Source organism: Trachemys scripta, chromosome 3 (assembly GCF_013100865.1).
Source record: "Trachemys scripta elegans isolate TJP31775 chromosome 3, CAS_Tse_1.0, whole genome shotgun sequence".
NCBI classification, from domain to species: domain Eukaryota; kingdom Metazoa; phylum Chordata; order Testudines; family Emydidae; genus Trachemys; species Trachemys scripta.
The window spans coordinates 189,109,627-189,134,512 of NC_048300.1; the positions used below are offsets into that span (position 1 = coordinate 189,109,627).

Below are 24,886 nucleotides of genomic sequence, written 5' to 3' on the forward strand. Positions count from 1 at the left end.
CTAGTGTATGTACCTATTGGCTTGGCAGCTCTATGCTGGCTAGCCAGGGTTACCACCTTTCAGCTAGACAAAAGCCAAAGGGAACTCTCACTAGTGCTACTCAACCCTTCCACCTAAGCATCTTTCACTCTGTCTGGGTTTTGCCTGTTGGGTCGAGGGTCCTCCTAGATGCACCGAAGGCAGCAGAGCTATAATACAGGGCAACTGGGAGTCAGAAGCCTGAGTTCTGATACTGTTTGCCACTGACTCACTGGGTGGCCTTGGGCAAATCACTTGGGTCACTGTTGTCAAACCTGGGTGCCATGAATGGGAAAATGAAAATCAGACCACCTGTTTAGGTGCCTATACGTGGATTATACATACTTGACTGTAAGCTCCCACACTTTTAAATTTTGGCCTTAATCTCTCCAAGCCGAAGTGTTGCCAATGGCAGATGAGATAAACCTACCTGACAGGAAGGAAAGAGAGTTTGAGGCAGAATTTATGTTTGTACAGTACTCAGCTGAAAGTTACCACCGCAGTATAAAAACTATCATTAAGCACATGCATTGTGGCAGTGGATCTGGAATATAACCTGGGAGATCTTGGCTCCCAGTCCTCTGCTCACACCACTAGACTGTGCTGTTATCACCCTGTAAGGTCTAGCAGACGCAGCAGTTCCAGTGGGGTTCCCCAATTGCATCATGTGCAGTGACTTGGCCTCAGTTTTGGAGACACTAAGGTCTCGCCATGTTAAGAAACTCACACGTGAGCTGCAAAATATAGCCTTTTCCACAGCAGGGTACCACAGATGTTTCAGAGAATAAAGTGAGTTTTCTATGTAGGAACATGTGTACTATGGGAGTCATGGGGGCCACTCCCATTTGCCCAGGTGAAAATGATTTTTGTGCACAAAGCAACATCTGAATACACCAGTTGTTCTGCCACATAAAAACAGCTGAGGGTAGCTGTGCACAGGGAGATACCACATCTGAATTATGAGAGAAAGGATGTTCTGGGAGTAAAGGCTCTGGCACTTGACTCAGAAGGTCTGGATTCAATACCCTGTTCTGTCACTGACTCCTTGTGTGACTTTGGACTAGTCATTTGGCCTTTTGGCACTTCAGTGCCCCATCTGTAGAACTGGGAGGCTGATAATTCTGCTACTTCCTGTGTATATTTAGAAGGTAAAGCCTAGCAAAATGTGGCCTGATCTCAGTTGAAATCTCTAGGTACTACTGTAATATGAATATATTTTAACAATAATGAAGCAGGATACATGGAGAAAGCTGCCATTATACACTTGAACCACCCCATATAACATCATGAATCAAGAGGAAAGAGAAGTGTTGGTCAATCAGCCTGCTAGGCTGCTGCCCCCCTGAATTTTGCTCAGAAGGCTACCAGCACTGAGTGGCCCCTTTCTCCATCACTTCAAACATAAGCTACTTGTCTTCTTTCCAGGCCCTTCATGGCTCACCCTCCTCATTGTCTCTTTTTCACTACTGAAATGTTGACCCCTAGCTACAATCGGCCTATGTCATAGAATATCAGGGTTAGAAGAGACCTCAGGAGGTCATCTAGTCCAACCCCCTGCTCAAAGCAGGACCAATCACCAGTTTCCATTGTCTACTTGTTACATTTTTTCAAACAAGCACTCTGTGCTTTCTCCCATGCTTCCCCTCACTCTTGGGAAGATGTACACATCCACAGGGCTATGCCACTGTCCTCCTTCAAACTCTTCTTTGTCATGACACCTAAAAAAACTTGACAATGGGTAGACTGCTGGTGTGCTGCTTATCATGCTGACTGATACTGCCTCACAGTTTCCTTGTGTTCCATCTGTCTGTCTGTATCCATCTTTGTATGAGGTGTTATTGTAGCCGTGTTGGTCCCAGAACATTAGAGAGAAAAGGGGGGTGAAGCAATAACTTTTATTGGACCAACTTTGGTTGGTGAGAGAGACAAGCTTTCGAGCTGACACAGAGCTCTTCTTCAGCTCTGGGAAACTTACTCAGAGTGTCATAGCTAAACAACCTATTCCACTTTGTATTGAGCTGTGACACTCTGAGTAAGTTTCCCAGAGCTGAAGATGATCTCTGTGTCAGCTCTAAAGCTTGTCTCTCAAACAGAAATTGGTCCAACAAAAGATATTACCTCACCCACTGTGTATCCATCTTGCATTTAGATTGTAAGCTCTCTGGGGCAGAGCCTTCGCCTGTGACCCCTTCCTGCCCTGCTCATGTTTGTACAGCACCAAGCACGATGGGTCCTGGTCTATGATGTGGCTCCTAGGTGCTACCACAATACAAATGATAAGTGGCTACAATATGGCAATGGTAGGTGGCGGGATGACAAATCCAAAGATGGCTTAGCAGCCCCTCTCAAACGTAATCATTGCTTTGATCGTTAGCCCCATGTCTCTAGTAAGGCAAACCAGTGTGTGTACCTCCACAGCTGGTCCAGGCAGTGTGCACTGCTCTGGGAAAGCAGTGCACACTTGGAACTTGCAAATACAAAGCTGTAACCAACATCCACTCTTGGAACCCCTCTGCGTCCACAACTGAAAAGAGCAGCACGTGCCAGAATTTCATCAGGCATGGAATTAAAACAGCCCTGGGCTGGGCCATGTGTTTCTCAGTGCATCATGCTATCATCTCCCAAGAGTCTCCTAGGCCCCATACACTACTTTTTCCTGGGGACATTGCTGGGGCCGATGTTGCTCTGTTTTCAGAACAACACAGGCACTTGGCCTCACAGCATGAATTCACATGAGGTGGTTTCCCTCCACCCACACCCTTCACAACGTTCTGCCGCCACAGGTCCAGATGTTAAGAGGTGTTTTTTGTATTAAACACAATACTTGTTCGGAAGGTGATGCCATAAAGCAGAGGTGCCCAGGCGTTTGAGAGTGATATCCCAGCTAACCCATCAATGACATACAGTGCAAATTGTTCATGTGGCGTCATGAACAACTTCCCAGACGGTGACCGCTTTCTTTAGTCCCTTGCCAACCGAGAGAGACACATTGTTGGTGCAGATGCTGATACTGACATTCCATGTTGCACCTCCTCCAGTAACAAGCATGTGATGCCAATTGGCAAAGACAACCAAGAGAAGGACCTTCCACATAACTTCCTCTTAATTACTGTATGCTGTTTAAACACAGGTGTTAGTCCACTGACTTCAACATAAGTACTCCTGAGAGGAGAATCAGCTTCCAGTGGCCCCTCTACTGCCAGTGCCAATATGCTGTACAGAAAGCAGGAGTATTTCATGTATGCCACAGTCCAATTAGCACATGAAAGTGGGAGCTCCACGTCTATAGGCACCACAGTGCGAAGAATCAGACTGTGCTTCCTCTTCCTAGTCTCAAAGATGTCATTGACTCTCTGCCTCAGTTTGGCTATCCCTCAGTTCAACCCCCTCACCCGTCCATCTCATCACTGGGATATCTAAGCATGGCATTCCCCCTCCCCATCATCCTCAGTAATGGCTGCCATTTCAGCATCCTCAATCTCAGTACCTGACAAAGCATCTTACACTCTGCAATTGGCAACAGCGTCTGCATTTCCTGCAGGGATCTGGACTCCAGCCTTCAGCCCTGACATGGGGCTCTCTGATTCCTGCTTGGTCCCAGTTGAGCTTGTTCAATTAAAGAAAGTTTTGAGCAATCGTACCATGAGGCTTGCAGGTGGAAGTGCCTGCCTGGAAGGTGGACAATGTTGATGAAGTAAAGCACACCCTGCAGCCGCCTCCTCTGTGTGCAGCTACAGCCCTTTGAAAACACTGCAGAAATGGTTTGGTGCAAATGACGTCTCTGCTTCTGAAGGAGAACTTCTTTGTGTGGCAGGGGCATTACCTACTCCCCAGTGAGCAAGGGGTTAAGTTCAGCTCCGCTGCCTCTCCCCCTGGCACCAATGGCTATACACGTGGTGTTTGAGAGACAGAGGGAGGATGCTTTGGAGAGGCTGGGCTCTAAATTCAAAGGCTGTAGGAGTGGTTTGAACCCCAACAGCAGTATGCGAGGGTCTGTAGTGCTGAATGTCCATGGCCACATTGTCTGGCTTTATGTCAGGTGTTTAAAAGCTCCACAGGATTATTACTGACCTGATACACCCAAGTTAATCAGGTATGATCACATCCAATCTTCAGGGCTTGATGTGCAGGGACTTCATCTCCGAGGCAGGTTATATGACCAAAAAGGGCCAACCAGCAGTGACCAATGATGACTTCAGTCCTCTCAAGGCCAGTTCTCAAAAATACATCCCTATTACTGATAAAAATCAAACCACCTTATGCCCAGTAGTCACCACTGGCAATGCATATGAAATGCTTCCAGCCTCTTTATGTCTTGTTTAAGCAATGTCCATGTTTCAGAGCCGTGTAAGAGTGTTGGAAGTACACAGGTTTGATCAATCTGTATTTTTGTATATAATTTCACCTTCTTTTTGCTCCAGACCCTAAGCAGGTCTTTCACGGCTGAGGCTGCTAAACCGATTCTTCTTAGGATGCCTGGTTGGCTGCACCCATCGGATGACAATTTACTGCCTCAATAGATGAAATCATTCTCTATTTCCACAGTTTGTTTGGCAGAGCAGATGTCTTGTATCACAACGTTTGTGCTGACACTGTGAATTTTTGTTTTTGCCCAAGCAATCCCAAGTTAGAGAATTCTTTTCTTTTTGCTTACTCATGATGTCCCCTTGCCCTGAATTTTGAAGACCTTGCTGACTGTGATTGTTTTTCAAAGGGAATGGCCAAACATAGTGCAAAAAGTGCAGGAGAATGTCTGTGCCTCTGTCCAGGAATAATATTCCTCCACCTCAGTCTGATACAACAAGACAGGTCTAATATCAGTGAAACAAATAAGTTTTCCTTTGTAAAAGTGAGTGATACTTAGGTCAGGATAAGTATAAAAACATAACCATTCCCATAGGAATTTCAGAAGGTAATTACTGTATTAGCCTAACACCTGCAAGACATGGTCTAGGACTGGGTGAAAATGTTTTTCAATGGAGTTTTTCAAATGGACAAGAAATATAGCCTCAGATGAAAATAATTCCTGTTGAGCTGACCTTCCTGATCTCATCAGAAAGGCATAGCCAGATAGGGACAGAGAAATGGCATGTGACTTCCACCATGTGATGCATCCCAATGGAATACAGCTCAAACTTGAATTACACTTTGAACAGCAGCTTGAAAAAAATCTGTGAGCAGCCACGTAGAGAAAAATAATTTCCCCAAAAGCTCCAGTGGATAGTTTGCATACACCCCCAAAACAGTTCTGATGAAACGCTGGGAGGGTGTGAGATGAAGTGGGGCTGAGTCCAGGTACTGAGGTCTGAGTAGAATGGTTTTGCACACCACTGCTCTGGCCTTTTGGCAAATTTAAATTGTTGAATTCAGCTCTCTAATCTGATTTTAACCCCTATCTTAATTTTTTCTATAGCTTCTGTTATATCCCTAAGACCCACTATAGAAACTGGCTCTTTCACATACCTCTCTCCTGTGTCTCAGTCTCTGCAGTAATAAACTTAAACGTTCCAAATATTAAAGTGGTCTTGACTGCAATTTGCTCCCTAGAATCCATTGCCGCTAAAACCCCTTGCTTTTCAAATATGCTAATAATTTTGCATTTAGTACTTACCAGAATGTCTGCAGAATTTAAAAACTCTGCACCTACTGTAGAGTGGATCTAGTCACAAGTGACCAACAAAAGGCCATCACCTGCTTTTATCTTCCTTCTGACTCTTCCTTTTGTGTCAGCCCTAAAACCTATATTATTAGGCACGGAAGGTCTCCCTTTTTTGTGTAAAATGCTTCTCTCCTATTACTCTTGCTCTTTAAAATGGAGTTTGGGGTAGTCTCCTCCATCTGTACCCTCCTATCTTCCTCTCTGACTAGGTTCTGTCCTTTTTTCTGCCAGAGGAAGTATGAATCATTGTTTCAGCTCTTATCTTCCATTTCTATCACAAATATCAGTCATTCTTTTTAATCTCTCAGCCAACACCTTTCTAGTTTTGCTTTTCATCTGAAAAGTTCTACTCTGAACCAGGGGGTGGGAGAGTGTCTAGTCTCTATGGTACTTCACTTGCCCCATCTGTAAAATGGAGATAAAAAATACTAGCCCATCCACCTCAGAAGGGTGTTGGGATGGTTTGTTAGGTTCCAATTCTGCAACCTTCATAAAAGACCAAATTTTGCACTGGTGTCAATGGGTAAAATTGCACTGAAAGTCAATGGAGTTGCACCTGTTTACACCAAGAGAGGATTTGGTCTATTGAGTTGGCATTACTGCATGTGAGTCAGGGTTGCAGAGTTGTGCCCTTTAGAGTGTAAAGCTTTTGGAGACAAGAGCATTGTCTTCGGCATATTCTGCACAGCACCAGGCATACTCATACTTTCAGAGGAGTGATTCTCCACTGCCCTGCACCTTGTGGAATCATTTCTACCAGTGCAAGCTGATGTAAATTATTAAACAAGGTGCAGGGCCCATAGATTCTAAGGCCAAGAAGAGAATATGATGATAATCTAGTCTGAACTTCTGTGTAACACAGGCCAGGAGATTTCATCTTGTGATTCCTGCACTGGAGGGAATTATCCTTCCTTATCACAGATGTGAGTGCTCTCAAGCCCAGTAACTGTGGGTGCACAAATAATAACAGCTCCCATCTTACAAAGTGCTGTCTGCCTCTCCTGTGGTGCCAAGCACCCTCCTTGTTCCGCTGAATTTAATGGAAGGAAGTGTCGCTTAGTGTAGCTCAGTTCTGCACAGGATCAGGCCTACCGTGTCAATCACTAGGAGGACACAGACATGGACATGTGCCTACATACAAAAGATAAGAGGGCCCAATCCTAGAGCCATCGCATGAGTAGTTCATTGACTTTAGTGATACTACTCTCATAACTAAGGGTTACAGGATAAGGTCCTTTAAGTTTCTGGACTCTGGCTGCTCCATTGTCCCTACAAGTAGCTACCATTCTATTTACAAAAACCAGTAGAGGCTGGTAAGAATAATCATTACAGAAATGTTCAGACTATGAGACTTATTCCGGTTTAAGTTCATATAATTTTAATTAGCTCTTCAGAAAAGGCCTGGTACTTATGGAAAATATCCTTAATTAATATCAGATGCTAAATTAGTAATCAAAAAATGAATATCATTTGGTCTCAAGCTGGAACTAAAGTATGTTTTGGCATCATTATTAACTGTTAGCAGCAAGTTCTGGAAACAGATGCAAATCTAGATACACTTCCTAAATAGAAAACACATTGCAAAGAAAACTCAGATAAAAATATATCTCTACATACCCATATATTTGAGTGTGCTATTTCCTGTCTGTATCAGCAACAAATTCATTCCACTTCAAGTTCCACTTGTTTCTTTCTTTTCTGTTGTTTACAAATCCCATACTTCTGAAATAAAAACTCTTTCCCTCTGCCCCAATTTATCCTGTTTATTTCCTTTCTCAACCATAATTTAAAATAAATTAAATGGGGTTTTAGTAAGGACAAGGATTGGGTCCTTCAATTCAGTTGGGTTCTGAAAATCAGGCCATTTATTTCAATGTCTAAATATGGATGTAGTTGCCTAATTTTAGGCCACCCACATTTGAAAAATTGGGCCTATATCCTAAAGGCAGGGATCATGCAACCCAGCTTCTGGACAATAGCTCCAATGAGAGATTCCGTGGTAGAGAGAAGCTCCCATTGATGTTCTACATGCCAGTGCCAAGGGACTATAATGCCTAGGTGGGATTAAATGGGCAGGAGGCTAAAAATGGACAAACTGTGGTTTGCAAAATAAATAGTGCCATTTTTAAAAAAAATACGGTGAGTCACAGGTTTAGGTACAAACTGCAAATGACACAGTTGTTTCTGAACAGCACAAATTTATCTTGATTTTTAGTAAAGCTTTTGAGTCCCAAGTGACATTCTTATAAGCAAACTAGGAAATGTGGTCTAGAAAAAATTACTATAAGGTAGGTCCACAACTGGTTGATAATTACTCTTTGAGTATGATCTTTCAATGGTTTGCTTTCAAACTGGGAGACATATTTAGTGGGATCCTGCTGGGGTTAGTCCTGAGTCCGGTACTAGTCAATATTTTCATTTATGTCTTATATAATGGAGTGGAGAGTATGCTTATAAAATTTGCAGATGACACCAAGCTGGGAGGGCTTGAAAGCTCTTTGAAGGATAGGATTAGAATTCAAAATGACTGACAAATTGGAAAATTGGTTTGAATTCAATAAGATTAAATTCAATAAAGACCAATGCAAATACTTCATTTAGGAAGGAAAAAATCAAATACACAACTACAAAATGGGGAATAACCAGCTAGGTGGTTGTACTGCTGAAAACAATCTCAGTGTTATAGTGGATCACAAACTGAATATAGCAACAGAGGGTCCTGTGGCACCTTTGAGACTAACAGAAGTACTGGGAGCATAAGCTTTCGTGGGTAAGAACCTCACTTCTTCAGATGCAAGTAATGGAAATCTCCAGAGGCAGGTATATATCAGTGTGGAGATAACGAGGTTACAGATTCAGATTAACACAGCTATCCCTCTGAAACTGAATATGAGTCAACAATGTGACGCAGCTGCAAAAAACATTATTATCATTCTGGGGTGTATTAACAGGAGTGTCATTTTAAGACATGGGAGGTAACTGTCCCCCTCTACTCATCACTGGTGAGGTCTTAGCAGGAGTACTGCATCCAATTCTGGGCCCCACACTTTCGGAAAGATGTTAACAAACTGGAGAGAGTCCAGAGGAGAGCAACAAAAATGACAAACGGTTTAGAAAACCTGACCTATGAGGAATAATTTTAAAAACTGGGCATCTGTACCTTGAGAAAAGAACACTCCGGGGGGGAACTAATAACAGTATTCAAGTATATTAAGGGTTGCTTTAAAGAGGACAGTGATCAATTGTTTTCCATGTCCACGGAAGGTACAAAAAGAAGCAATGGGCTTAATGTGCAGCTAGGAAGATTTAGGTTAGACATTAGAAAAAGCTTTCTAACTACAAGGGTAGTTAAGCTCTGCAATAAGCTTCCAAGGTAGGTTGTGGAATCCCTGCCACTGGATGTTGTTAAGAACAGGTTTGACAAATACCTTTCAGGGATGATCTCACTTCACTGGGTCCTGCCACAGAGCAGGGGACTGGACCTGATGACTTCTTGAGATCCCAGTCCTACATTTCTACCCTTCTATGGTTCTACTTATAGAATCCCTTGAGCTTTCAGAAGTTCCCTTTGTCTGTTTAGCTCAGTGTTTCCCAAAGTGAGGTGTGCAAAGGAATAGCCAGGAGAAGTGGGGAAACAGACAAACCTCTCACTTACTCTTGAGCCTCAGCTTTCATTTAAAAAAAAGCGGAAGGCCAGGCATACACTAAAGAGCTAAGTGGACCCAGCCATGTTGTTCGGGTGTGTGAAAAAGCCATATAGTTAGTAGCGACATACATAACCCAACCTAACCCCCGATGTACCTAAGAGAGGGAAAAGAAAGTGAGGTGACCAAGGAAGAACTGGCAGAAGGCAGTGACAGAGGAGATTGAATGTGTTGCTGTCACCTGGGAAGACATACCACAACTAGCAAGTAATTGTCATTAGTGGAGGAACTAGACTGCCCAATGGTACAGCAGGAACTAAGGTCTAAGTTCTGAAATGGGCTTAAAATGGGGCATACATTCTTTTTCTTTACAGGCAGGTGACCCTTCAATGCAAAATTTTTATGCCCGTTCTCAGTACTGTGTGAAACTGGGGCTCTAGATAAAATTTGTCCCTGCTTTTTGCCAGGTATCTTTTAAGAGAAACAGTATGAACCTTTCCAAAAATAGGAGAATCTTGAGTGGATTTTGTACAATAGGTAGTTTTTAAAAGAAATATATAGGTTTTAAGAGACTTTTTGCAACTGTTTTTAAAAATATGAAAGTTTATCTGTCAGCAGAGGGTGACATAAAATCTTCTCATTCAGAGAAATTCAAAATGGATGCCATCTCCCATCATTCTCTAGGTCTGGAGACTGAGGCCACACATCAAACTGCTACAGTTCACAACGCTAAGAGGGGCAGTGTGGTGAAGAAGGGAGGGCTGAGCAGTAGTCTGGCGTGGTAGGGGATACGTTGGTAAAAAGGGGTGCTGGAAGGCTAGCATCCCCCAGCAGACAGAGTTAAGTTTGTGATTTGTGAGGTATGGTAGCTGTGGTAGTGGCAGGGTGAAGCGGCGGATGGGTGTGCCTGTGGTTTGTACTGTTAGTTGGCTTACTTACTTCCTTGCTTTTGTGTCAGGTACCGTAAATGTTTCATGACTAAGTTCTTGTGTATTAATGTTACTACTCTTTTAACACGTATTGGCCAAAGCCTGCAATTGCTGAAGGCCTTGATTCTAAAAGTCCTCGTGTGGTCTGCAGGATTGTACTCGGGCAGTTAGCCTGAGTCGCTGTCTGCACCACTGCGGCCACACTGCTACTTTTAGGCATTAGCTAGAGCAGAGTGAGCGTGTGTATGTCTACTTGTGCAGTGAATTACACCAGCTGTTGGGTTGTGTTAGCTGGCATGTGGTACCCAACACCTTCTCAAGCTTAAATATCGGTCTAGACAAAGCCATGTAGGCAGGCAGCAGGGACTAGGGTGATATAATGTTGATATAAGCATGACATAACTGTGAATGTGGCCAGCAGGGAATTCTGGGACTGTGGGTGTGGCATGTGAGGCCTGAATCTGAAGTATTACCATTTGTCTTCCCATTTGTTGATAAGCAATAGGCATTCATTAAAATGCCTGTGTATATTTCTAGCAAAGGTGCTAATCAGTTCTCTGCCACTGTACTGAGAAACAATTATTTTTCTCTTCAAGGCCTTGTAATGCTTTGATTCTAAATAAAGTAATTTCTCCCTCATGCAGGAGGGTGCCTGAAGTTTTTTTGTGCTCCCAGGAATGTAATTTTTCTTCTCAAAAGCCTGGTTCTACTCTGCAAAATGACTCTGTAAAAATGGATCAAATGGATGAGGATCCAGTTTTCTCAGTTTACAAGTGATACGTTGGTTGTTGTAACTGCCAACCCAGCAGACTCGAGCTAGGTTCTTTCCTTCTGATATCCCTTCGCCAGTAATGAAGGGCAGCCCAGTTTTCGCGCCCAGTTACACCTGTGCATTCCCACTGCATTCAGTGGTGTTGCATAAGTGTTTCTGGCTATCTGTATTTGTGCTGAGGGACAAATCTTATATCTAGGCACCGTGCAATCATTAGTGATTTTACACCCCGTCTCATGGGGACGCTTTAACCCCATTTTACAGATGGCAAAATGAGGCACAGAATAGATTAACTGACCTGCCCAAGGTAATACAGGGAATTTGTGGCTGGGGCAGGAATTGAGGCCAATTCTCTTGAATCCCAGTCCAGTGCTCTATCCACAAAACCGTCCTTTCTTATCTCACCCTTCTGTGTGGTTGGACAAGTGTGACTGAGGCCCCAAGGCTGGGACTTAGTTAACAATGGGGTTGACAATATGTGAGAAGGACTAGAATCAAACTCCCCTCCCAGAGCTATGTTGGTTCCGCTGGGCTAAGAGGAGTAAAAAACAGTACAACTTATTTTGTTCACAAAAGCCAGTAAATAGGAGCTGGAATACACCCAAGGAAATCACATCTCTTGGGTCAGAAGGTGGCAATTTTTGCAGTCACAAAACCGCACTTTAACATTCCACTCCACACATTATAAACAATACAGGCCAGATCCAGCCCTCGCTTGTTTGCCACAGTGCAGTGGAATTTGCTGCGTTGTAGGGGCATGCAAGCAGGGTGCCAGAGTTTTCAAATGGTGCTACAATATGTCTCCTTGCTGTTTGAGAGTCAAACCTAGTCCTCAACCTAAGAAAGCACTGGCAGTCATTCTAAATGGTAGTGAGTTAACGCACAGTATTGCGGACAGTCTCAGATATTCGTGGCAGATCAAACTGCTCTGTGGTAGATTCAGAACTAAGTGATAAAGCCAGCTTCCTATGTTTGGAAAAGACAAAAACAGAGAGAGAGAGGTGGTTCACCAAAAGGTGAAGGACAGGAGAAGTGGGGATAGCTTGCTGTGGAATAAAATAGAAAAGTACCACATATGGCCCTATGATGTACATAGTTAGGTCTTTTAGCCATTATGCGTGCACCCCATATGCTAGGCACTCACGTTTGAATACACACTAACAAGCAAGGGCTTCAGGGCAAGTAACTTATACAGATGCGGCAGTCCCAGTCTGGGCCTTTCACTGCAGGTATTGCTGGGGGCAAAATTGCAAAAATAACTGCTTTGACCACACAGGGCTGTGCAGACCATTAGGAGACTCAAACTAAAGAAAAATCAATCTAAAGCCAAACACATCATTTCCTCAAAATAAAGTTAATTTTGTTTTTAAACCAAATGAGCATCACAAGGAAAGGCCAGAAGGACCTGTCGGGCTTTGCCAGAACTGTTGACCCATATGGAAATGCTGCATTCTCTGAAAACCCAGAGAGCACTAGGGCCAGAGAGATCTTTGCTGCTATTTGTTTGAGAAACAAAGCTTCCCCCCTCCAAGATGAAAGAGATGAAGGAGTCTAAACTAATCAAATCCTACATGCCTGTTGGCTGACGTTCAGTTTGTCCATGATGCAGCTCAGTGAAGTGAATAGCGTTTACGGTGCTCTGAGCTTTGTAGAAGGAGAAAACAAGACAGAAAGAAATTCACCTGGCTGCAAGTCAAACAGGTGTATGGGGCTAGAATTTGAGACTGTAACAGTGTCTTACAAACATGGAAATAAAGAATAAGACCAATTCTTCATGCTTTACTAATGAATTGTAAAGGTTTTCTTTATATTACACATGCTTTGGGCAGATACCTCACCAATATTTCCACACCTGTCTGTTTAGAATTTTAATGCTCCAGCTAAGACACCTTTCCCTACGGTTCCCCAGACTAACAAAATACACAAGGCAATTTTCTGCCGTTCCATGTTGTATGTTATAGTGGGACAACCGGCTTACTTTACACAGCTGAATTTACCTTTGTGACCACTTGAACTAAATGGCTGCATGCGTATTTGTCTGATAGGTGTCAGTGCTGTCTAGTGTGTGTGCCTAAAAAGATTTCCTCTCTCCTTCATCATTCCAAGGCACAATTTGTCCAGTCTTCCCAGGACTGCTCTGTACCCTGAAGTGACTCAACCAGTTTCTGATAGAGATCTCAATCACACATTAAATAAGAGAATTGGCTATCTTGAGCTACTGCATTGAAATAAGCAAGAGTGAGATCTTAAACCTAAATATTAAAGAAACAGAGGCCCTTGCCAGTAAGTCAAATCTAATTTAGGAGATAGAAGTAAACAAAATTAAAATATCAAAAATATGGAGAAATTATCATAGTTGCTTCACAGCAGATAGACAAATGGCCCCCTGTTGACAACAGTGTGATTCAGTAGTTGAATCAGACAGTTAAAGATAACCTGACCTAAAATGGACCTTCAGACACTCAAACTACATGCTCAGAATATCACAGTAGCACTTTAATTTGTGAATCAAAACCTTAAAAAGAAGGAAATTTTGACCCCTTCACAGTTCAGAAACTCTGGTACCATAGACAGATCTTCACTTTTGCTGCTAAGCTGCATTTGAGGGCAGACAGCTTCTGCATAAGCAGCCTCAACCTTTCCTGTTCCTGTCTGCATAAGTATTTTAGCTGAAGCATGGTCTTTACCTGAGAGGCGTCTGGGCACATCGGTGATGGCAGGAAGGCCTGTGCCTCGTGAAGAGGACAGGGGAGTTGTGGAATGAATGGATGGTGAAGTCATCTGGCTCAAGTAGGATGGGTAAGACTGGTCATATGACCATGGAGGGGATGATTGTGCCTGTCTGGGGTCTAAAAAACAAAACAAAAAGAGAAAATTAAAAAAGAAATGAAAAGATTTAGGGACACCAGCAGCTTACTCAATGAGAATGGCATTATAGAATCTAAGCACATGGATGTCATGAAGAATGAGAATGCCTGACAAACAAGAACTCCCAGCATCCTTCCCTTCTCCCTGGCTCTGAGTTTTTCACCTTGGAAAATAATATGGTGGGAAATGCACAGTGCAGAACAAAGCATTTCCTCTGAATTTCTAAAGCAGTAGCAAGCAGAATTTAAAATTATGTGGCCAGTCTTCCATAAATTCCCATACTCTCTTGTCCAATCCTAAGAAAGCATTCCACCAGCAACTCAGAGCTGTGTTAACATCCTCAGTGTGTGTGGCTTTTTGTTTTGGGGTTGCTTTTCTTTTTCTTTTCTTTTTTTAATGCTGCATCTGAACTTAAAACTGGCTTTTTGGGGAGGGAAGGAGAACTAAAAGTTGATGGCCACATCTGTCAAGCTGTTATCCAGTTTCAACATTAAACAGAAGCGTTTTCAGCACCGAGAAAGTGATCCAAGAAGGAAAACATCAATAATCCTATTAGCATCTGTCCAAAAAAAATCACGTTTGGATTCTAGCCCGATTACCTATAATCACCATCAATATGAGCTGAAACTGAATGGTTTGGGGTAACCACTGAAAGTTAATTATGACTTTTCTAATTTTTACAGCTTGCCTTGGAGGGAATGATTCAAGGGCATGCAGATTCTCTTTTCCACAGAGGTTCTGGTGGGCTGCATTGGGTGAGAGAAGAGGGTGGGCAGTTTTATTTTCCTACTACTAGGTTTTGTAAACAATTTTGCTTTTAGTCAATAACCGGTGATTCACTGCTGACAGGAGGAATTACTCATCAACATTTATTTTTTCTTTTACATTGGTGAAAACCCAACAGCATTTCCTAGCTAAGAGAGTTTGTTTAGTAAGCTAGATGGTACACAAGAGAACTGTATGCACGGCTGCCTCAGATTGCTTTATACCTATTGCAACGCATCCAAATTCTCTCTACTATTTCCAAAGTAGCAAATCAATCCCAGGTTACCTCAAGAAGTTGCTACATTTGAGCAGTGTCTCAGGCTCCACTTTGTTGACAGAAACACGAAATCTGAATGGCATAAGCAATCCCCTCCCCATTTTTTTTCCTTCAGGAAATTCATCTTTAAAAACACAAACCAAAACCCTCGTTCTGCTCTTCCACATGGCAAAACCTTGTCGTGTCAGCTATTTCTTGTTTATTTTTTCTGTTCAGACATGATTTGTTTGAAGAGATGTCTGGAAAGCAGATACTTCCTTGAAGCAAATATATATACAGATACAACCAAAAAACCCTTCCCAATTTAATTTTAAAAGGATTTTCCTTTGGTTTGCAGTTTATATTAGAGTTGAATAATATAAATGGTTAACATAAATGCTCCTCAGAAATCTGAAGGACACTTGATTGTTAAATGTAATGAACTTCTTTGTTTTAACAATTTCAAGGCTAGGGCCCTATAGCTTGGCACAACTTCAAATATGACTGGCTGTTGTTATAGCTGATATTGACACTTCTCCCTGCCTCATACCAGTACTGTAATCTACTATTCAATTCATAGTAAGCAATCTTAAACTGGGGTGGGGGGGAAGCTTATGCACAGTGGCAAAACAATATTAAAATTAATGATGGGTCAGGACCAGAACCTCAAATCCAAACTCCTTCAAATTCCAGGAGGCTTTCAGTCCCAGTCTTTGGATCCAAACGACCGTCCCTTATGGTTTTGATTCTAAGTCATATCTCATACTGGAAAGGGCTTAATTTCCATTTCGAATGTGGAAGAAATATCTTAAAATGGATAAACTTTCATTTTTTTTAAAACAGTTGCAAAAAGTCTCTTAAAACCTATATATTTCTTTTAAAAACTACCTATTGTACAAAATCCACTCAAGATTCTCCTATTTTTGGAAAGGTTCATACTGTTTCTCTTAAAAGATACCTTGGCCACAGGATTTGGGCCAAGACAATGAGACTCTCATGCATACAGTTGATCTCATGGGATTTCTGCCACTCAGAATGGTAGAAGTCCTTGTCACATTTGTGCACCATCATACCTTGAACTCATATCCTAGTCCTCATTTGGCCTGGGACCCTGAAATGTAGCCTAACCCTAGATCTAAATACAGCCTCTTTGGCCCATCCCATCTTAAAATAAGAATAAAGGCTTTAGGGTCATGTAAACAAATTCTTATTTTTGATCCTTGATTTCAGCAATTCACTACTGTAACAGTATGAGTTTTAAAAGCAAACATTATTTTAGAATAAGAGAGGAGGGACTTTCTTTTGGTTAAAGCACTGGACTGGGACTCAGGAGATCTGGGTTCAATCCTGGCTTTGCTACAGACATAGGTGCTGGAATTAGGGGTGCTGCCACACCTCCTGGCTTGAAGTGGTTTCCATCATATACAGGGTTTACAGTTTGGTTCAATGACTCTCAGCACCCCCACTATACAAATTTTTTCAGCACCCCTGGCCACAAACTCCCATTGTGACCTTGGGCGCAAGTCACTTAACCTTTCTCTGCCTGAGTTCCCCAGGATAGTCTCTTTCTCCTACTCTTTATCTTGTCTGCTTAGTTAGTAAGCTCTTTGGAGCACCGACTGTTTCTTACTATGGAGCTAGCACAATGGGGCCCTGATCTTGGTTGGGGCCTCTTGGTCCAGATAGCTCAGTGCAGAGACGACCCGTGCCTGCTGATCATGGGGGGGATACAGTGAGGGGAGCAGCTTCAGCAGAGCATGTGAGCATGCTCAGTACAAGCCAAGCAGCAAATTGGGGGGGTACATGACCCCGCGTATCGCTCCCCCCCACCCTTCCCGCCATGTCACCTCTGACTCAGTGGACACATATTCCAACGTGACCACTTCTCAAATGAGAGTGAAAGTAAGTTCAGTTTGAGCTCTGCAGAGAAATGCGGGCCCAGTTCATCGCTGAGTAGAAAAGGAAGCAATTGAAAAGAAAAAACTGAAACCAAACCAAACCCAGGCAACTGTTGATAGAAAAGTTACTACTGCAGCTGACTGTCACTGCTTGGGAGGAAATCAGGATATGGATAGTCATGAGACTTCCTCGCCGTAAATCAGGGTTGAGGTCACCTTTGGGGCAGGGTGGAGAATCTTGCCCTGTGGCTGGCTGGCTTTGTTCACTGGGCTTGGCCTGTTAACAAACAGGAAACTGAAGTTTCTAACTTCTGTGAGCAGAAGCGTTCAAAGCAATGCCACCTCATTAAGAACAGCAGGTGTTTGTGTGTGCATGTGCGGAGGGCTGGGTGGGGGGAGCTGCACTCTTGCTGCCTGTCAAAGATTACGTGCAAAGCCGAATGGTAAACTGCACGCATCTCCCCAAGCTGGGCTGAACGCGCTCATTACCCAGGCTAAATGGGAAATTCAGTGTACAAATTTCAAAAACAGCTGTTAGTCCTGCAGACCACCGGCCAGCTGGGGACCCACAATGCAACGTTCTGTGGCACTAGGAGCTAGTCCACACTAGAAGCGCTACAGCTGCGCCAATGCAGCACGTCGGGTGAAGACTCTATGCCGACGGGAGAGAGCTCTTCCGTTGGCCTAATGAAACCACCTCTGTGAAACGAGAGGGAGATGCTCTCCTGCTGACATGGCGCTTTCCAAACCGGCGGTTAGGTTGGTGTAACTTACGTCGCTCTGAGGGTGGCTTATTCACACCCCAAGCAACATAAGTTATACCGACGTAACCTGTAGTGTAGACAAGCCCTAACACAGCTACCCCCAAATGCCACTGGAGCAGGAACTTAGGCCACAAGAGATCAAGCAATCCTGTTTATTTGGGTTTTTTTCCACATACGCCACAGTCTGTACTGAAAACAGAGCCATATATGAAGGGGAAACCCTGCCCCTCCAAGCCTCACAGAGTGTATTTATACCCCAGAGTTTGCTCCCAGATCGATGTTTTCTGGGACATGTGGCAAAGCTGGGCACAAGGGAATCGCAAGGAAGTTTTTGAGAGTTCTTTTTTTGTTGCTTGTGTGCTGAGTGATCACTTAGACTGGATACACGGGGTATTTAGTATGCAGTGGTGAAATATATACAATGGCCGGTGAGCATATTAGTGGGAAACTTTTTCTGCCTTCTGTACAAGAAGCAAATTCTCTTGTTAGCTCTCACCAGGGGGCTTGTGAGATTTGCCAGGTGATCAGGCAGCTTCTGGGTGTCTGGGGGCCAGAAGCTTTGCATTGTCACATGAAGGATCATGGGTGCTTACAACTGCAGCATCTTTCCAATTGTTAAAAGCCTAGAACATATGAGAAGTCCCAGAGTTGTTAACCAGAGGGAGTATGACTCTGCCTAAAGGAATCCCCAGAATACAAGAAAATAAAAAAAAGCATACTGAACGGGGGGGGGGGGGGGGGGGGGGGGAAATAACCCACCCACCTGTCTTGATGGCAATATGCAAACACTGAAGAAAGGCAGAGCACAGTGAGGTGACCAAAGCCAGGCGTTCAGAGCTATCATATTTCTGCACTTCAAAATTTGGAGTGATTACTAATAGCAATCCTCCTTTTGTAAACATTTTTGTTATGCCTGTGTGGGTGTGAAGAAAAGTGCTGTTTTCGTAAGTCATTCACAACAGGGCATAGCATGCAAATACTCCTAAACTTCATGCACAGATCGGCTGAAACAAGTCAGGGTGAGGTCTAAACTAATACGCACACAGCTACTTCCTGTTTGCACTGCCAGGTAAGTTTCTGTGAAGCAGGAAATATCAAATATTGCATATTATTTTGTTCCTGGGCTTCACTGCCACATTCATAGTTACGGTTGGTCTACTGTATACATTTTAGTGGATTCTTGGAAAAACAAGGGTGTTTAGAAATTATTGAAATGTTGGATGGACTGTACAAAATTAAAAATCAATGTCCCAATTCTCCTGTCAATTACACAGTCTTTTCCAGTTAAGTAGCCTTTTGTAATGCTTTGGCAATAGGTTATGAGAGATCTAGAGTGGAGAAAAATCAATTTCAATCAAAGAGTGCTGAAGAACATGACCACCAGATACACAGGGTGATCATTTCTCACTGTACAGCAATGGTCCCCAAACTGTGGGGTGTGTCCCCCGTACAGGGATGCAAAGGAACATTTGGGGGGGTGTGGCAGGGCCCAGGCCAGCCCCCATGAGGGGTGGGGAGGGAGCACCACCCAGCCCCGCTCTGCCCCCAGCTCCGCTCTGGCTCCAGCCCCAGCCCCAAGCGAGGCCTCAGCTTCAGCTCTCGGCTCTGACCCCAGCTGCAACTCCGGCCCTGACTGAAGCCACGGCTCCACTCCTGGCCGTGTCTCTGGCTCCAGTCCCAATCTCAGCTCCTGGCCCCAGCCTCACTCCCGGCCCAGGCTGGGCACAGACAGATTACATTATAGGTAAGGGGGAGGCGTGACATAAAAGGTTTGGGGTCCACTCAGGACCGGTGCAAGGAAGTTTCGCGCCCTAGGCGAAACTTCCACCTTGCATCCCCCGCAGCCCTGCAGCAGCTCCCCCCCCCCCCCGCAGCAGCTCCCCCCCTCGGGGAACTGTGCGGCAGTTCCCCACCTCAGCTCACCTCTGCTTCGGCTCCTCCCCGAGCACGCTGCCCCTGCTCTAATTCTCCTCCCCTCCCAGGCTTGTGGCGCCAAACAGCTGATTGGCGCCACAAGCGTGGGAGGCGGGAGAAGTGGAGCAGCAACGGCGTGCTCGGGGAGGGGGCGTAGGAACTCTGTAAAAAAAAATTGGGGGCACCGCTTTTTGGCGCCCCCAAATCTTGGCGCCCTAGGCAACCGTCTAGTTTGCCTAAATGGTAGCACCGGCCCTAGGTCCACTGCTGCCGAGTCTAAAATCTAAAAGACCACATGCATGCATGCTTTACACAATCATTCTCAGTTGGGTCCCTGTCATCCATTCAACTCTGTTGCCACGTCTGTTTATTGCTGACTATATTAATGCTACTGCTCATGCTGAAAAACAAGCAGTCTGGAGTTATCGTTTGTAAATATTTAAAGTAAGATATCCTCACTTATGGTCCTAACAAAGCAAAGACTAATCTCTGCATGAGTAAATGGGCTATTGTACAAAACTCTCTTCTCTGAGTTTCTCATGGACTCTTAAAAACTCTGGGCCAGATCCGAATCTCCATGGTCAATCAGGAGTAATTCCATTGAAGTCAAGTCTAAAGGCGTTACTCCTTGACTGACACTGGTATGAGTGAGACCAGATTTTGGCTTTCAGTCTTTAAAATCACCCCACCACCACCACCACCAACAACAACAATCCCTCAAGAGTCACATTTCCTAAAGAAAAAAACAAAAAACTGTTCTGGCTAACTAGACAGTGCAACTAGACAGTGTGCCCAAACTTTACCTGATGGAGGGTCACCATGACAAATTGCCAGTAGCTTGAAGGATGCAATGAAATAGCATAACATGCAACAGACTGCAGTCACCCGTCTCCACAATGCAGAGCTGCAGCCTACAGCTCCCACTACTCTATGTTGATACATACATCCAAGCATGCTGGGGCCTGTCGTTTCTACGGGCCACATCTCTGTATTAAAGTAAAATGCAGCCAAAACTTGTTTCTCTGGACTAAATTTTGGACAAACTTTCTTTATGGGTAAAATTCAATCCAGTACGGAGGGTCCAACGCTGGATTTAAATGGCACAGAAGGCCTTGTGCTACGGCTAATCTCCCCCATTTGATGAAAAACCAGAACTGTTGCTAAGGGGCTAATGGAAGCAGTGTGTGCATAGCAACAGTCCACAACCCTTTACATAGATTTTGTAGTAAATGCAACTCACTTCATTCCATCAAATTCATGACAACCTACAACAAATTCCTATAAAACAATGATGCTGGTTCTAGAAAAGCATCCTGCCCAGAAAAGAAGGCCCTCTTTCTTTCTCCAGGTGGAATTCATCACTGTGCAGATGGTCAGTACAAGGCCTATCAATATTTAACACCTCAACATTGGCAGTAAGGGGGACTTCACTGGTGCAGAAGCTTTGGGCTGACCCTATGCAGAGGGCTGGATTTTGCTCTCTGCCCATAGTCTGTTTGCCTTCTAAGAACATTCGAACAAAGAGCCTTCTTGGCCTGACAGAGCAAATGAGTTCTCCCACTGACTGCAGTCTAAGTAAGGCTGGTAGGATCCAGCCCAAATTGCATTAACTCTGCCTTCTGCCACCCTACATGTAATAAATGTCATGAGTTAATGAGAGAGATTGCGCCATCTTTCCCCAGTCTGAAAAATGAAGTGAAATGCTGCCGGGCAGGGGGAGGGGAGGGGGGAGAAGCATGTTTCACACAACCTGCCTTTGAGTGCTGTTATTTCAGTTACTAAAGTCACAGATTGCCTATAGATCAGATGGTGCCATAGTGGTGATGGAGCATGAAACCTCACTTAACTCCCACTTTATAGTTTCTTTTTTGCAGCTGAGATTCCACTACTCACACTGACCACATTCTTGCCATTACGCCTGTGGCTTTTCCCGTCTGATAGAAGCTAATCCTCACTGCTTGTATTTTAGAAAAACAACAGGTTTTCTTGTTTCATGTTTAAGAATGGATGTAACAGTTCGCTGTCTGAATGGGAGCGTAATTTGATACGTGAGCAAGTCGTTCGAGTTCCACTTAAAAAAAAAAAAAACCAAGTAGCAAATATACCAGGATCCGAATGTGAGTAGACAGGAGTCTTGATTTATGAGCAATATGCAGGGTTCAAATTGGATCTGCACTACCTCAGCAAAGGTATCTGCTTATTGGATGATTTGTTTTTTAATGACCCTTCGATGTTGCTTTTGCAGAATAATAGTTAAAATGCCATGTTGAATAAGGACAAGTCTGTGCTAAGCTAAGCTATGCTTGTACTGCAATAAACTGGTCCTTCAGCAGGTTCAAGAGCATGGTGTATTAAAAAAAAAACCCAGTATTCAGCTACTATAGGAAAACAAACACAACCCAGAAAAAGAAATGTAACAGTAAACCAGCAGATGTATTAGGGCACACTCTTAATTCTTTACTACTCAGATGGGAGATGGCCAGGCTCTAACTACTATTTATATTTGATCATGCAATAATTATGCAAAACCTAAACTGGAATTAAGCAAAAGAAGTTTAACTGTGCTTAACTGTGTTACTTACTGGCTTTCATAATAAGGAAGCAATTGTGTACTGCTGCAGTTAGTAGGAACTAATGGTTTTCTTTTATCTTAATTACAGGGTAAAAAATTACCAAACTAAGGCATTTACAAAACAGCACCTGGTTAATTTTATCAAATGTAATAAAAAGCCTTTCTTTCTGTACAAAGGTCACTTCTCTTTTTATTACACAGCCAAATCTTACTCACTCAAATGACCGTACCAAGAGAGCACTGGATAGAAAAGGTTAAGTTGTTATTGATTCATTTTTGTGGGTGTGTAGCTATTGCATAGCATCCATATTACCTGGAGAAAATACAGCGCCATAGGAAAGCCCAAACAGCTCCTTACCCAGGCTGTACTACCCCAGAATAAGCACAAATTCAGCAATCTCCCATGGTCAAGCTATTGACTGATCAAAGAGGTGTGCCTCACTCAGCTCTCTGAGCTGTAAACCTTTGTTCCTCAGCAAGGGACTCCACTAACTGTAGTACTTGCAATCCCCAAAAGTGCACCGAGGGACTGTCAGCAAAAGCACCACCACCAACATGGTAGAACATGGGGAGAGAAGTGTTCCCTAAGGCAGCCATGCTCCAAAGTATATCGGGTTACATAGATTAGAATCAACACGTTGAATAGCACCCAGAAACAGATAGGGATGACATTGCAATTCATGGAGCACAGGTGTACCAGGCCTCTCACTGACTGCTCTGTTAAGCAGGTGGGCTACCATAATGCTAGCAAGTGGTCTTCAATGGCTGCATGCATTGCATTGCATTCATACAACCAGGGGCAGACAAAGCGTGGAGGACTGTGGCAAGGGCTCCTTACCTAGCTGCCAATTTTTAAGTAGCAGGAATCATTGTTGCAACTTGGGAAAATGACAGCCGTCAGGGATTCAACAGTACCCAACAACTGTGAACCTCTTTGGCAAGGAGAGGACATACGCCACGGCTTGATAGAGAAGTTACCCCTTCCCAATTCAAGTCGCTTCCCTCTGCCCCAGCAATACCATCCTGAGTCTTGGGCTATGTCTACACTAGCACTTTTGACAGTAAAACTTTTGTCAGTCAGGGGCATGAAAAAACATATGTTGCACCAAGAAAAGCGTCGGTGTAGACACTGCTATGTCAGCAGGAGATGCTCTCCCGGCAACATAGCTACCGCTGCTCATTGTGGGGTGGTTTAATTATGCTGCCGGGAGAGCTCTCTCCCATCAGCATAGAGTAGGGTGACCAGATAGCAAGTGTGAAAAATCAGGACGGGGATGGGCGGGTAATAGGCACCTATATAAGACAAAGCCCCAAATATCAGGACTGTCCCTATAAAATCGGGACATCTGGTCACCCTTGCCCAGAACGGCTACACGGGAGACCTTACAGAAATGTAGTTGCAGCAGTACAGCTGTGCCACTGTAAGGTCTGTAGTGTAGACATAGCCTCAGTCAGCACAGTCTTCATCGCGTTTAACTGTTGACTCTGTGCCGTGAGTAGTAAAGACCAAGGCTTTGTCTGCAGCCATCTAAACAGCTGAAGTTTTCACCTCCAGGATTTGTAAGTGCTGCTGCTGATTCATAACGAGGCAAAGAAGTATATTATTAATCAAACCCAGAAGCACAATTCTACAGGAGGCTTTTATGTGAATGAGAACAGCATATGAAGTTACACTTAGCTAGGATTAAAGTTACAAGGGGCTCTCAGTCCTTCTGCTTCAGGCCATAAGCTGATCACCAGATGCAGGTCAGGAAGAATTCCACCCCACTCCCCTTCATTAACAGTGTTGCACAAGAGGTAAACTATAGAGAGGCAGAAGGAAGAGGAGGGTTTTGGTTATGCCTTTAAGGGCCTGATCCAGCCACTCTGAAGTGGGAAGTCTGTCCATTTCCACTGTCTTTTCTAGAAGTTGAGTAGGGTCCTCATTTGCTGTCAGAGACAGGATACTAGACTAAAGAGACCATTGGTCTTTTGGTTTGGCACTCCTTAACTACAGCACTATATGCAGCAAAATCCAGATTTCAGATGCCTAACTAATAAAAGGGAAGCCTGGCAAATGAACCTGTTATGAGATATCAGTGGATGGCAGGTCCCATGATATTTATATATATTATATTCATATTTCACAAGAGTTAAAGTGAGAGCTCTAGAGCTGTGGGAAACTTGGCAGTTTCCATTCACCAAGGTTCATGAGAACAATTATTTTTCAGTTTCGATTCTCATGGGGTTTCACATTGAGTTTTGGGTTCAAACAAAAACCCACTTATTCTTTACTGCAAATTAATTAACTGGTTTGAACTTTTTTTTAAACAAAGCCACAACATTTCATCTAAACCACTGAGTTTCAGCTGGTATCATGTCAAAACCACTTGAAACATGAAACCATAAATCTTCCCAGGTTGATTCACAATCAGGCACAGGTTGTCTGGAAAAAGTTTGCAAAACCTACTAAGTCTTCATGTTTTTAACAAAATACCCCAGTGAATTTTGTATGCGGATCTTTTGGATTTTGTTGCAGATCTTTGGCACAATTATAGTTAAAATCTCATTTCACTTTTATAATTTGTTACACACAGTAATTTATTATTTCTCTCTCAGCACAGTGAAATCAAAAGTCAGAACTTCTGCATACAATCCTCACTAGGAGCCTTGGGAGAATTTCATACACTCCAATTTGTTGATTGTGAAAGTGAGATAAACTGGCACTAGAGAGAAGCCACAGTGTGAGAAGGTTGCATTGGTATCCTGATAACACAAGTACAATGTTTTTCTTGCCAGCAAAGTAAACAGCGCGGCTGAGTAAATATGTTCAGGTAAAATATCTCTA

The 24,886-nt window shown here is 43.6% G+C and overlaps 1 protein-coding gene across 2 annotated transcripts in view; it reads right to left on the reverse strand.

The window, feature by feature from the left end:
• Positions 1 to 24,886, reverse strand: part of RUNX2 (RUNX family transcription factor 2) — a 110,500-nt gene that overhangs the window by 24,467 nt on the left and 61,147 nt on the right. For both annotated transcript variants that reach the window (XM_034766660.1, XM_034766659.1), the window contains one exon: positions 13,710 to 13,871. In XM_034766660.1, coding sequence (XP_034622551.1) covers positions 13,710 to 13,871 — 162 coding nt within the window. The remainder of the gene's footprint in view (positions 1 to 13,709; positions 13,872 to 24,886) is intronic.